This window comes from Labeo rohita, unplaced genomic scaffold, assembly GCF_022985175.1.
Source record: "Labeo rohita strain BAU-BD-2019 unplaced genomic scaffold, IGBB_LRoh.1.0 scaffold_401, whole genome shotgun sequence".
In the NCBI taxonomy this organism is placed as follows: Eukaryota; Metazoa; Chordata; class Actinopteri; order Cypriniformes; family Cyprinidae; genus Labeo; species Labeo rohita.
In genome coordinates, this window is record NW_026129319.1 from 33,417 (window position 1) to 45,546 (window position 12,130).

The 12,130-nt window shown below is 36.2% G+C and overlaps 1 protein-coding gene across 26 annotated transcripts in view; it reads left to right on the forward strand.

The window, feature by feature from the left end:
• LOC127160609 (protein NLRC5-like) overlaps positions 1–12,130 on the forward strand; it is a 45,169-nt gene that overhangs the window by 18,431 nt on the left and 14,608 nt on the right. For 23 of the 26 annotated variants that reach the window (XM_051103253.1, XM_051103258.1, XM_051103262.1 and 20 more), the window contains 13 exons: positions 82–255; positions 391–561; positions 3,166–3,339; positions 3,432–3,602; positions 4,992–5,156; positions 6,847–7,020; positions 7,412–7,585; positions 7,733–7,903; positions 9,467–9,640; positions 10,054–10,227; positions 10,408–10,578; positions 10,724–10,897; positions 11,148–11,318. In XM_051103253.1, coding sequence (XP_050959210.1) covers positions 82–255; positions 391–561; positions 3,166–3,339; positions 3,432–3,602; positions 4,992–5,156; positions 6,847–7,020; positions 7,412–7,585; positions 7,733–7,903; positions 9,467–9,640; positions 10,054–10,227; positions 10,408–10,578; positions 10,724–10,897; positions 11,148–11,318 — 2,238 coding nt within the window. The remainder of the gene's footprint in view (positions 1–81; positions 256–390; positions 562–3,165; positions 3,340–3,431; positions 3,603–4,991; positions 5,157–6,846; positions 7,021–7,411; positions 7,586–7,732; positions 7,904–9,466; positions 9,641–10,053; positions 10,228–10,407; positions 10,579–10,723; positions 10,898–11,147; positions 11,319–12,130) is intronic. The other 3 variants (XM_051103269.1, XM_051103268.1, XM_051103270.1) reach the window with 2 other exon arrangements.

Sequence of the window (12,130 nt, forward strand, 5' to 3'; positions counted from 1 at the left end):
TGAAACTAGAGCCATTAGTCTTAACTGCAAAAAGGGAAATAATATAAGACTGATTAACCTACAATTCTTATCTTCCTGTAGGTTTCTGAAATGTCCTGGTGCACAGGAAGTGTGTGAGTATCTCACCGAAGTTCTGGGAAAAAGTCCATTATTACTGAAAGAACTGAAACTGAGTGGAGATATATTAGGAGCCCTGGATGGGGAGAAGCTCTCTGCTCTTTTGATGGACTCTCATAGCAAAGTGGAGAAAATCAAGTAAACAAACATGATTTTATGCATTATAACTTTTTTAATTATTATGAAAGGCCATTAGTCACGAGTGAGCAAATATGAAGACCTGTTGTCTGTTGAATATGTGCTAAATAATAAATAATGCTGTTTTGTGTTTAGTGTGAATAATTGTGAGCTGACAGAGAAAAGCTGTTTAGTTCTAGCTACCGTTCTCTCCTCCAAAACCATCCTGCAAGAGGTGAACCTGAACAACAGCCGTCTGCTGGATTCAGGAGTCAACGAGATCTGTGAGGGACTGAAGAATCCTGTGTGTGAGCTAAAGATACTAAAGTGAGTACATGTCACCATTGAATTCAAATCAAACATTCCATTCCATATCTGTTTGTTCCGTTGTGGAAAGTAGAGCAAATGCATGCAAGAATAGAAATTCTGTTTATTGTCAGAAGTCCAGGTTAGACAGTGCATCCAGTATAGAATCACTAATTATAGTGATTTATCTGTTCTATGTGCTTTTTAACACAATGTGCTACACTGTTTGCGTAGTGTAGGCAGAGTTTAACCTGCTAGTTCACACCAATGCAACAAGAGTAGAAGGTACATCATTTACATAACAACCACTGTCCTGGCTTTGTATCCAGCTGAACACTTACACTCAATAAAATAACTTGACACCAGAAAGTTGTAGTTTAGCTTATTTATAAATAAAACAACTGTATAAATAGACTGTTACATGAAAGAAAAATAAATAATTACACGTTGAGTCTGGTTATATCCAGCATGAGACAATTATGCAATTATTTGTCCACTCCACTTCTTTATCCAACTATTCCAGAATGTTTCAGAAGGTTTAGGCCTGTTTCCATTGGCATTGGAACATGTTGCTGAAATACTGTTGAGTTGAGAGTTTTCCAGCATCAGAACCAAATATTGCGTTAGTATGAAAGGAAAATTAGGATCTGGGAAGATGGGGACTAAAGGGTTTGCATTAATCATGGCTGTCACCTCCGACATGAATGTCACTGAGACTTCATGAGTAAGCTGTAAATTCATGAGTAAATTCGTAATGATCACTAACATAATTCATAGAAAGATGGCAAAATTGAAAAGCATTAAACACATTCTTAATAAAACAAAGAAATACATGCCATTAATATCTGTAAAATAAGTATTTTAGCCAGTTTTTTTTTTTTTTTTTTTTTTTTGTTTTTTTTTTAATTAGGGATTAAATTAGGGATTGTAGAAATGAGTACACCCTATATTTAATTAAAGTGTAATATTCTAGTACTTAATATGTCCTCCATAACTTAAAGTATACTGCTCTGACCTTTCTTGGCAGTGTACAAGTTCGTGACAAATTGTCACATCTGTCCTGTTTAACTCCTGGAGGATGACCTCCTTAAATGCCCTGGTCTTTAATGGGGAGTTTTAAATTGCTTGTCTCTACAGAATCTCTCACAGATGCTTAAGAGTGTTAAGATTGGGTGAAATACATGTCCCACTGAAGGGTTTTCACCCCAGAATGAATATCATTGTTGTGTTGAAAAAAATCCCCAACAGTGAAGGGAATGAGGAGAGGGTTGCATCTTCAGTTTCAGTATTTTTGTATTACATCACACAGTGTTATGTAAATTCATGACATTATTGATAAAGCACAATTCCCTCACATCTTCAGCACTCTACATCCCAACATAAGAGCTTTACTACCACTGAACATCACTGTGGGAAGCAGGCATTTCTCACTGTACTCCTCCTCTAGCAACACCATAACATTTTGAATGATGTTAGATCAGAAATGATTGACATAGTCTCATGAAAACAGAGTATAGATTCCCAGAAGTCTGTATTTTGTAAATATGGGCCTTGGGAAAAGCTAAATGAGTTTATTGTGCTTTTGGTTACAGTAGGTAGTTCTGGTGTAGATAAACAACAATGCATGTTACTTCTGCAGGCCACATCTTAATCTGTCAGATAAAGTGTCATTCTTTTCATAGCTTTTGCCAACTTGGAGAAACTTGAAACCCTCTTGGTGTTTCTCCTGCTCTTTTAGCAAAAATTAACTCATCACCAAATGATAATGATAATGATATAAGCTTAAAGTGAAGACCTAATTATTTCAGGTGCCTTTTCATACGTTAATTGTTTTTGAATTTCCGTTACGTTTGCTATATTTTCACACTTGAAACAGTAACTTTGTGTTCCTCTTGTACCATTGTCCTCTTTTATGAGCTCTGCTCACCCTGCCCCTCTCTTCCTTGGAAGAGGAAAGATGATTTTCAAAAAATCATAAAAAAATATAAAGTGTGGGGCTTACTACTTCTGGAGGGGCAGCTGGATCTTGAACAGTGGGTACTGATCCATCCTTAAATTTTAACTTTTTAGCAAAGCCTGCCTTGAATTGTCCCTTGTTAAGAAAGCAGTCTGCAGTAAAATTATTCACACAAACATTTAGAACACATTTAGGTCAATCAGGGGCGCATTCCCTTCAAAAACAAAAGTAATTTACTGCATCTGCGTCAGATGTCGGGAGTAAATGATGATTGCTATGTTCATTATTACATCCAACAACAAAACACCTCAATCGCTTAGGAGCCATTCTTTGTCTACACCTCCTCCAGTGTCAAAACAATGGCGGACTGTTTCCAGCTCACTCAGGGTGGGTCTGTGCAAAAACAGCAGTGACTTTCAACAGTCAAAGGAGACACCTGTGCAAAGCGATGTCACTTTGCCAAAAATCTGTAAACGGCTTGCTTTCAGAAAGTGCTTATGATTTGTGGGGATTTAAAAAAAAAAAAAAAAAAAAACACTGGGTGGATTTGTATCATAATATAGTGGTTGTGCATACACACTGCAAAGACGCATTTAAATCTTGATATTCCCTTTAAGGATTAATCATTTATGGGTCTTTTCTTGAATACATTTTCATTCCTGTTCTAGGCTCTCTAACTGTAGCATTACAGAAGAAGGCTATAAAGCTCTGGCTTCAGCTCTGAGATCAAACCCTTTACACCTGATAGAGCTGGATCTTACAGGAAATGATCCTGGACAATCAGGAGTAAGGGAGCTCAATGATTTACTGCAGGATCCAAATTGTCAACTGAATACACTGAGGTAAGACCTCATGGAAAAAAAAAAAAATCTCTACACTGCACAAGGTTTATTTGAGAACTGAGTTGACTGCTACATCATCTTCTCTTTTGTAGGTTTTTGGGTCCTGCTGCAGATAAAGCCTGTCAATATGTAACTGGAATTGTGGGTATAAACCCATTACTCCTGAGAAGACTGAATCTGCATAAACGTAAACTTGGAGACAAACGAGTGAATCAGGTTGCTGCTCTACTGCAGGATAAACACTGTAAACTTGACACATTGATGTGAGTATTTCACAAAATTTGTATATTTATACTTTGCGTTGAAATATCTTTCATTTTATATTGTACATTAAGACTTTCACGCGTACGATCACACCAGTGTGATCATTCTTGGCTGGTCCCTGAAGCGTATGATCACACTGGTGTGATTCAAACATTCGGCGCATCACATGATCAACTGCGGAATTCAAATCTGTTTTGGTGCTTTGGCTGGCGCTGAGCCAGATTGGACGTGCTGAGCGTCATATTATCACATCTATTCTGTGTTTTCAACCATATAATGCTTATTTTAGGTTCCAGACATTTAAATACACATAAGTCCTAGTAAAACAATGCATTTATGTTTAGCAAAATACACGCTGATGTCTATGGAAGTGGCAATAATGATGCTTACAAATGTTATCTGACAACATGTTTTACTGATATCATATACACATTGTGTAGGTAACTATAAAGTTTACTCGGCTCTTCTCCCAGCTCACCAGAGACTTACTTTAATGTTTTTCGGGAGGAGAGGATGAATTTGCGTTTTTAAAATCCCACAGCTCGGATTCAGCGCGAACTAACATGGCGGCGCCCATCACCCGGTGTAGATCAACTAACACGCTCATTATAAAAGTGTTTAAACCTCCAAATACATTTACTTGCACATATTTCAGAATCTGAATATCAGATATTTCATAATACAGTGAGCACGTTTGTGAATATTAATAATAAAGAGGGAAAAACGATATAAAAGTGATACATGTGTCATACATTGCTATTGGGGCTGCACTGTGTTACGTGACAAACACGAGGTGTCGCCATGGAAACAATAAGGCTATACGTTCTAAATAACAGTCGCCTAAAAAAAAAACTCACCATGGGGGCTCAGCTAGAATATTTTAAACTCCAGTGTGAAAGGGTTAAGTGGTTACATGAACATTTTACATTTATTAATTTAGTAGACACATTTGTCCAGAGCAACTTATAAATAACAATAATACAAGCAGAAGCAACTAAGACTGAAAAAGTGAAAATGACGACGTATTGTCAAGTATGGTGACCCATACTCGAAATTGGTCCTCAGCATTTAATCCATCACGAGTGCACACACACAGCAGCGAGAAGTGAACACACACACTGTAAACACACACCCAGAGCAGAGGGCAGCCATTACTCCAGTGCTTGGGGAGCAATTGGGGGTTCGGTGCCTTGCTCAAGGGCACTTCAGTCATGGTATTGAAGGTGGAAAGAGTGCTGTTCAATCCCCACCTTCAATTCCTGCTGGTGCAGGAATCGAACCAGCAACTTTTGGGTTACAAGCCCGATTCTCTCTGACCACCAGGCCATGACTGTTGTTTTTCATTAAAGAAGATTTTAGATCTATACAAACAGTTACTTTCTCTACAGGCTGAATAATAACAGGATCACAGCAGAAGGTTTTGCTGTGCTGATTTCAGCATTGAATTCAAATCCTTCAAACCTGACAGAGCTGGATCTGAGTGGGAATAAAATAGGTAACTCAGGAATATGTCTGCTGTTGAATAATCCTCAGTGCAGATTGGAGAAACTGAGGTGTGTATCTTTATTTATCTACATGTTGACATAATATATAATCGTAATTGTCAATTTGATTAGATTGACTGTCATGACAGACTTTTTGTTTGACTTCTTTGCTTATCCTTAAATATTCTATGAAAAATAAAAATTTGCATTTGTTGCTTAGGATCCACTTTATATTAAGTGTACCACTATGTACTTTCATTTAAATTAATAATTTGATATTGTGTACATATACCTCCCTGTAATTGCATCTGTAATTAATTTCTGTAGTTACAGCAATAATTACACTGTTGACATTGCTTATCTGTGGGGTGAGATTTTTGTCAATATTAATATAAAATATTGGGATATATTGCATGCTTTCATGGCAGTTTTTATTACTAGTATTTAAATAATGACATTTCATTTCACACACATACTGTATACAGTGCATCCGGAAAATATTCACATCGCTTCACTTTTTCCACATTTTGTTATGTTACAGCTTTATTCCAAAATGTATTCAATTCATTATTTTTCTCCAAAATCGACAAACAATAGCCCATAAAGACAGCATGAAAGAAGTTTGTTTGAAATCAATTATTTGCAAATTTAATTAAAAAAAAATAATAATAATAATTTAAAAAATCACGTGTATGTAAGTATTCACAGCCTTTGCCATGACACTCAAAATGGAGCTCCGGTGCATCCTGTTTCCACTGATCATCTTTTAAATGTTTCTACAACTTGACCGGAGTCAACCTGCGGTAAATTCAGTTGATTGGACATGATTTGGAAAGGCACACACTTGTCTATATAAGATCCCACAGTTAACAGTGCATGCCTCAGGATAAACAAGGCATGGAGTCCAAGAAGACTTCTGAGACCTCTGAGACAGGATTGGCACAAATCTGGCGAAGGGTATAAAAAAGTTCTGCAGCAGTGAAGGTCCCAATGAGCACTGTAAATGAAAGAAGTTTGAAACCACCAGAACTCTTCCTAGACTTTGCCTCCTGGCCAAACTGAGCAATTGATTGAGAAGAGCCTTGTCTAGAGTGGTGACCAAGAACATGATGGTCACTCTAGTTGAGCTTCATGATCGTATGTGGAGATAGGAGACAACTACAGATGGACAGCCATCACTGCGGTGGTCTTTATGGTGGTGTGGCCAAACTCAATCCTCTCCTCAGTGAAGACACATGAAAACATACTCGGAATTCAGCCACAGCCTGGGATTGAACCCAATCAAATATTTCTGGAGAAACCTGCAAATGTGCATCTGCCCCCATCCAACCTGACAGAGCTTGATAGGTGAAGAGATGAGGAGAAGGATGGCAGATAATATTTAAATGATGATGAGCAAAGCTTGTAGCATCATATCCTAATGACGTGAGGCTGTAATTGGCGCCAAATGTGCTTCAACAAAGTATTGAACAAAGGCTGTGAATACTTATGTACATGTAAATTTTCATTTTTTATTTATTTATTTAATAAATTTGCAAATATTTTAAACAAACTTCTTTTACGTTATCATGATAGGGTATTGTCTGTATATTTTGGAGGAAAATAATTAAATGAATTCATTTTAGAATAAGGCTGTAACATGACAAAATGTGGAAAAAAGTGAAGTGTTGTGAATACTTTCTGGATTGACTGTATATCAGTTCAGTTTACTTGGCATAGAACATGTAGTACTTAACTTTTTTTTCTCTTCATATTATAGACTTTCAGACTGCAGTGTTACTGAAGAAGGTTATAAAGCCCTGGCTTCAGCTCTGAGATCAAACCCTTCACACCTGATAGAGCTGGATCTCAGTGGAAATGATCCTGGAGAATCAGGGGTGAAGGAGCTCATCGATGTACAACTGGATAGACACTCTACATTAAAGACCATCAGGTACTGAATGTTTTCAAATATTATCTAATAAGCCATCAATGTATTTTTAGCTGTGTGAAACTAGGTAGTGAGCTGAAATGTGCAAGTAATTGAACTGAATTACACAAAGAGGAATTTACTTTTAACTGAAAGAAGTTCTACTTAGTCACACAAGTGTATGTCGTTGGTCTGACATGAGTTTTGTGAGATAATATAAAAACATGAAGGGGAAAAGGGCCCTATTGTTTTCCTACAGATTTATTTTATTTTATTTTACTTATTTATTTTTATTTATTTATTTATTTTTCAACTATTCGGGGCATTTTGTCCCATAACATGCTCTCAAAAACTCTTGATTTGGCAATGTTGTGACGTGATTATTTATTCTAAAATTATTTTCTTCTTCCTGTAGGTTTTTGAAAAGCCCTGCTGCAGAGAAAGTGTTTGAGTATCTTACTGAAGTTCTGGGTCAAAGTCCATTATTACTAAAAGAACTGGATCTGAGTGAAAATATATTAAAAAATCTGAATTGGGAGAAGCTCTCTGCTCTGTTGATGGATTCTCATAGCAAAGTGGAGAAAATTATGTGAGTTAACATGATTTTTACAGTATATTATAACTTTTCTGTTTACTCATTATAAAGGACTGTCAGTCAGATATGAAGATCTGATGTGTGTTAAATATGTGTTGAATAATAAATAATGTTGTTTTGTGTCTGGGTGTGTGTGTTCAGACTGAATAATTGTAAGCTGACAGAGAAAAGCTGCTCAGTTCTAGCTGCTGTTCTCTCCTCTAAAACAATCCTGAAAGAGGTGGACCTGAACAACAGCCGTCTGCTGGATTCAGGAGTCAAAGAGATCTGTGTGGGACTGAAGAATCCTATGTGTGAGCTGAAGATACTCAAGTGAGTACATTTTACCATCACCTACACTAAACACCATAGCAATCACTGTAATGTTATGTATTTAGTGCATCTGCTTACCTCCATCAGTGGGGAAACTTAAATAATACATTTTTGTTGCTGCTGCTGCTTTGTGTGTGTGTTGTAGATGTTTTCATTCAATAGCTGTGCATACACACATATTTGTACATTTTTCACACAGGAAAAAATGAGCCATTATTAACCTCTCAACAATGTCTCTAATCGCTCTCTAAATCTCTTAATTTGGTAATGAAAACAAAATAAAGTAGCAATGCATATAATACTGGTTCACGTTTATATTTTTCCTAGGTTAAGGATAATACTCAAACCACAACTCAATTCAGAAAATAAATAAATAAGTTCCTTCTTTCTTAAGTATCTTTCTTATACACAACCCAAGCAGATTTGTAAATGAATGTGGGGCTTTGGGTAAAACTGCCATAAAACTAAACAACATTGCCCCCAAAAATTCAAGGTAAGGAGACAGAAATGTCCCTGTACAATTAAATAAGTCATGGTTGTCGAAGTTAAACTGTCGATTTCAGCATTACAATTAAGTTTAAATTAGAATAATCTTTGTTTGAATCATTCTTAGATGCAGAGTCGGAAATTAATGAGGGTTTAATAAGGGTTTGTGGCAAAAATGCCACCAAAGTGAACAAAAATGCCTGCAAATTTGGTTTGCAGAATTACATTTAGATTCACTCACACTGCTTGTTGATTTGTGCAGCATTGAGCCTCATAACTAATTAAATGCCAATCATTGGCCAATCAGAGGCTCTTAGATTTGTCACTGCTAAAATCGCCAGAGCTGTGTGGATTGCGCACACTCACAAATTTCCTCATCATAAGCAACACAGTGCAGATATGATGTAAATAAAAGGTTAATTGCCTCTTTAGGAAGAAATGCTTGTAAGATTTAAATAAGATTTAAGATAAAAGTGTCTGCTAAATGAATAAATGTAAATATAAATACATGTGTATCACCTTTGAGCAGCATTATTATTGCAATGTTAACTGTAAATGTTAAATGTCTAGTTATTTCATGAAACTCTAGATGGTGCAGGCTGACGGGTTGTTAACGAAACTGATGACATTCACAGCCTTATATGACTTGGCACAAGCTGATTGGTTCATGTCGCATACGCAGCCAATGAGTTTGTACCTTTACCTTTAAATGGCTGGTTGGCATTCACTCAAGCTTTTTTCAGCAGCGCGCTTTCAGAGTTCCTCTGAAACCCTCCACCTTCCCCAGCTCCACCTGTATAGATCTTCTATGGGTTATGTTATATGCTATTTATGCAGCAGCAGTATGTCTTAAATACTCACAGAACCGTATCGTCATATACTTTGGCAGTAGCAAGTTCCTGTATTTTCTTGCGGCAGCTGCAATAATCTACAACTACAGCAATAACCTACAGCAGCAGCGTAGCAGATCTATTCCGCCAAGACCAAATACATTAACATTATCATTTACATTACCATGCTAAAATCTTCTGAGGGTTGTCATGGAATAATTGTAATTCATGGATTTATTTTCTGTAGACTTTCAAACTGCAGCATCACTGAAGAAGGTTATAAAGCTCTGGCTTCAGCTCTGAAATCAAATCCTTCACACCTGATAGAGCTGCATCTCACAGGAAATGATCCTGGACAATCAGGAGTGAAGGAGCTCGATGATTTACTACAGGATCCAAACTGTCAACTGAAGATACTGAGGTGAGTGTAATAGTTTTAAGATTTTGGCTAAAGAAACATTGGACCACCAAACCATCTTTTATCTTTCTGCGCCATTTCAACATACCTGGATCAGCATATTTAGCCACATCCTGTGGGGGGAAAAACTTGTGTTAAAATGTAATGATGAGCATTTATATAAATACAACAGAAAGGCTGTTTTTTTTTATAGAAGTGCTTTTTAGACATCTTACTGTGTACCGATAGTCCCATATGGTAAAATTCCTAAAATCATCTGCTTAATAAATGTACATGAATAACCATTCTGTAGACTGGTTTATAATCAATTTGGTGTGAAAGAGCCTACCAAGTGTATCAAGATGATCTTCATTATTAAAGAAGGCAGCTCTGCAATGTACGGCTGTGCAATGTCAGTGTACTTCTCCTTTCTCCAGGTTGTTACCGAATCCTACTGCAGTTGAAGCCTGTCAGTATGTGACTGGAGTTGTGGGCAAAAACCTGTTACTCCTGAGAGAGCTGAATCTGAGTGATCATAAACTAGGAGACACACGGGTGAATCAGATTGCTGCTCTACTGCAGGATAAACACTGTAAACTCAACACACTGACGTGAGTATTGTGTTTTATTATTATTATTATTATTATTTTAATACTGCACATTCATCCTATGTGCATCCTATTACTGCACAAGGCAACTTACAGGGACCAAAACACAACAATTCTCAGTGATCACTAAATATAAGTAACATGCACTGTGTTTGTAAATTCTTCTCATGTTCATAATTTTAGGCTGTGTGATTGTGGTATAACAGAGAAAAGCTGTTCAACTCTTGCTGCAGTCCTGAGATCGAACCCCAGTCTGAAAGAGCTTGACATTAGCAACAATAATCTGCAAGATTCAGGAGTGAAGAAACTCCAGAATGGATTAGAAAATACGAACTGCACACTGAAGAAACTGAAGTGAGTTTAATAACCCATTGTTTAATTGCTGTTAACTGTTTCATTTGTTTTGTTATTTATTTTAAAATTTAAATCTGGTTTTCATAATACAAATTATGGATACATTTTGATTATTATAACAGTTTTTTTTTGTTGTTTTCTGTAGACTTTCGAAATGCAGTATCACTGAAGAAGGTTATAAAGCTCTGGCTTCAGCTTTGAGATCAAACCCTTCACACCTGATAGAGCTGGATCTCACAGGAAATGATCCTGGACAATCAGGAGTGAAGGAGCTTGATGATTTACTACAGAATCCAAACTGCCAACTGAACACACTAAGGTATGACATAATGAAATAATACCAAAAAAATATATGTAGGTGAATCATTTATAAAAATATTATTTTAGTAAAACAAGCAGCACAGTGTGTTGCATTGCATCATAGCTGACAAAGCAATTTCTAAACGAAAATAATGTAAAATGGCTTTCATCAGCACAAACAGTTTTTTTTTTATTTTTTTTTTTTATCCCCATTACACAAGGTTTATTTGAGAGCTGAGTTAAATCCTGCTTCATCTTCTCTTCTGCAGGTTTTTGGATCCTGCTGCATATGAAGCCTGTCAGTATGTGACTGAAATTGTGGGTGAAAACCCGTTACTTCTGAGAGAGCTGAATCTGAGCGAACATGAACTAGAAGACACACAAGTGAATCAGATTGCTGCTCTACTGCAGGATAAACACTGTAAACTCAAGAAGCTGAAGTGAGTATTAGGCTTGCTTCAATACACGGTGTTGGCGGTGATACCATACATCACTTGCTTTCCACGGCACTGCCCATCATAGTCGTTTTGATTTTTTTTATAGCAATAAAAATAATTTAGTTCATTTGGAGAACAGACACTACAATTAAAAACTAAACGCAGATGCTCAATGCAGCGTGCCGAACAACAGTCACATCACAGATTAGATTTAATTTATCATGTGAGAACAGTGAAAAGTTTCTTATTTATTTGGTTCTGCAGTGTTTGATGATTTTCAGATTTGTATACCTATTTAAATGTTGTATAAGTTATTTTATATTAGGCATAGCCTATAGCATTGTGTATTTTTTATTTGTTTTGTTAATAAAAGTTCTATGATTTATATATAGGCTAAGTGAGTGACAATTCGGTTGACGCCAAATTGCCGCTAGTTCGAAAGTGAAAATAAAATGTGCACAGACCTCTTAAGCTATTTAAAGGTGAAGGAAAGTGAGGAAAAGAGGGAAAATTCAAAAACAATTGCTTTACACCAAATTTATGCTAATGTGAAAGTGAAAGTAAAATGTGCACCCCGCTTTTATAAGCTATTTATGAGCTATTTAAAAGCAAATGAAAGTGAGAAAAATTTTCGTAATTATACTCTGCATTGAAGTATCTTTAATAACATTTAATTTAATAACATTAAATTAAATAAAAAATGTTATACTGTACAATACATAAGTGGTTACATGAACATTTTACATTTACTAATTTAGTGGACACCTTTATCCAGAGCAACAAGCAGAAGCAACTAAAACTGTTTTTATTCATTA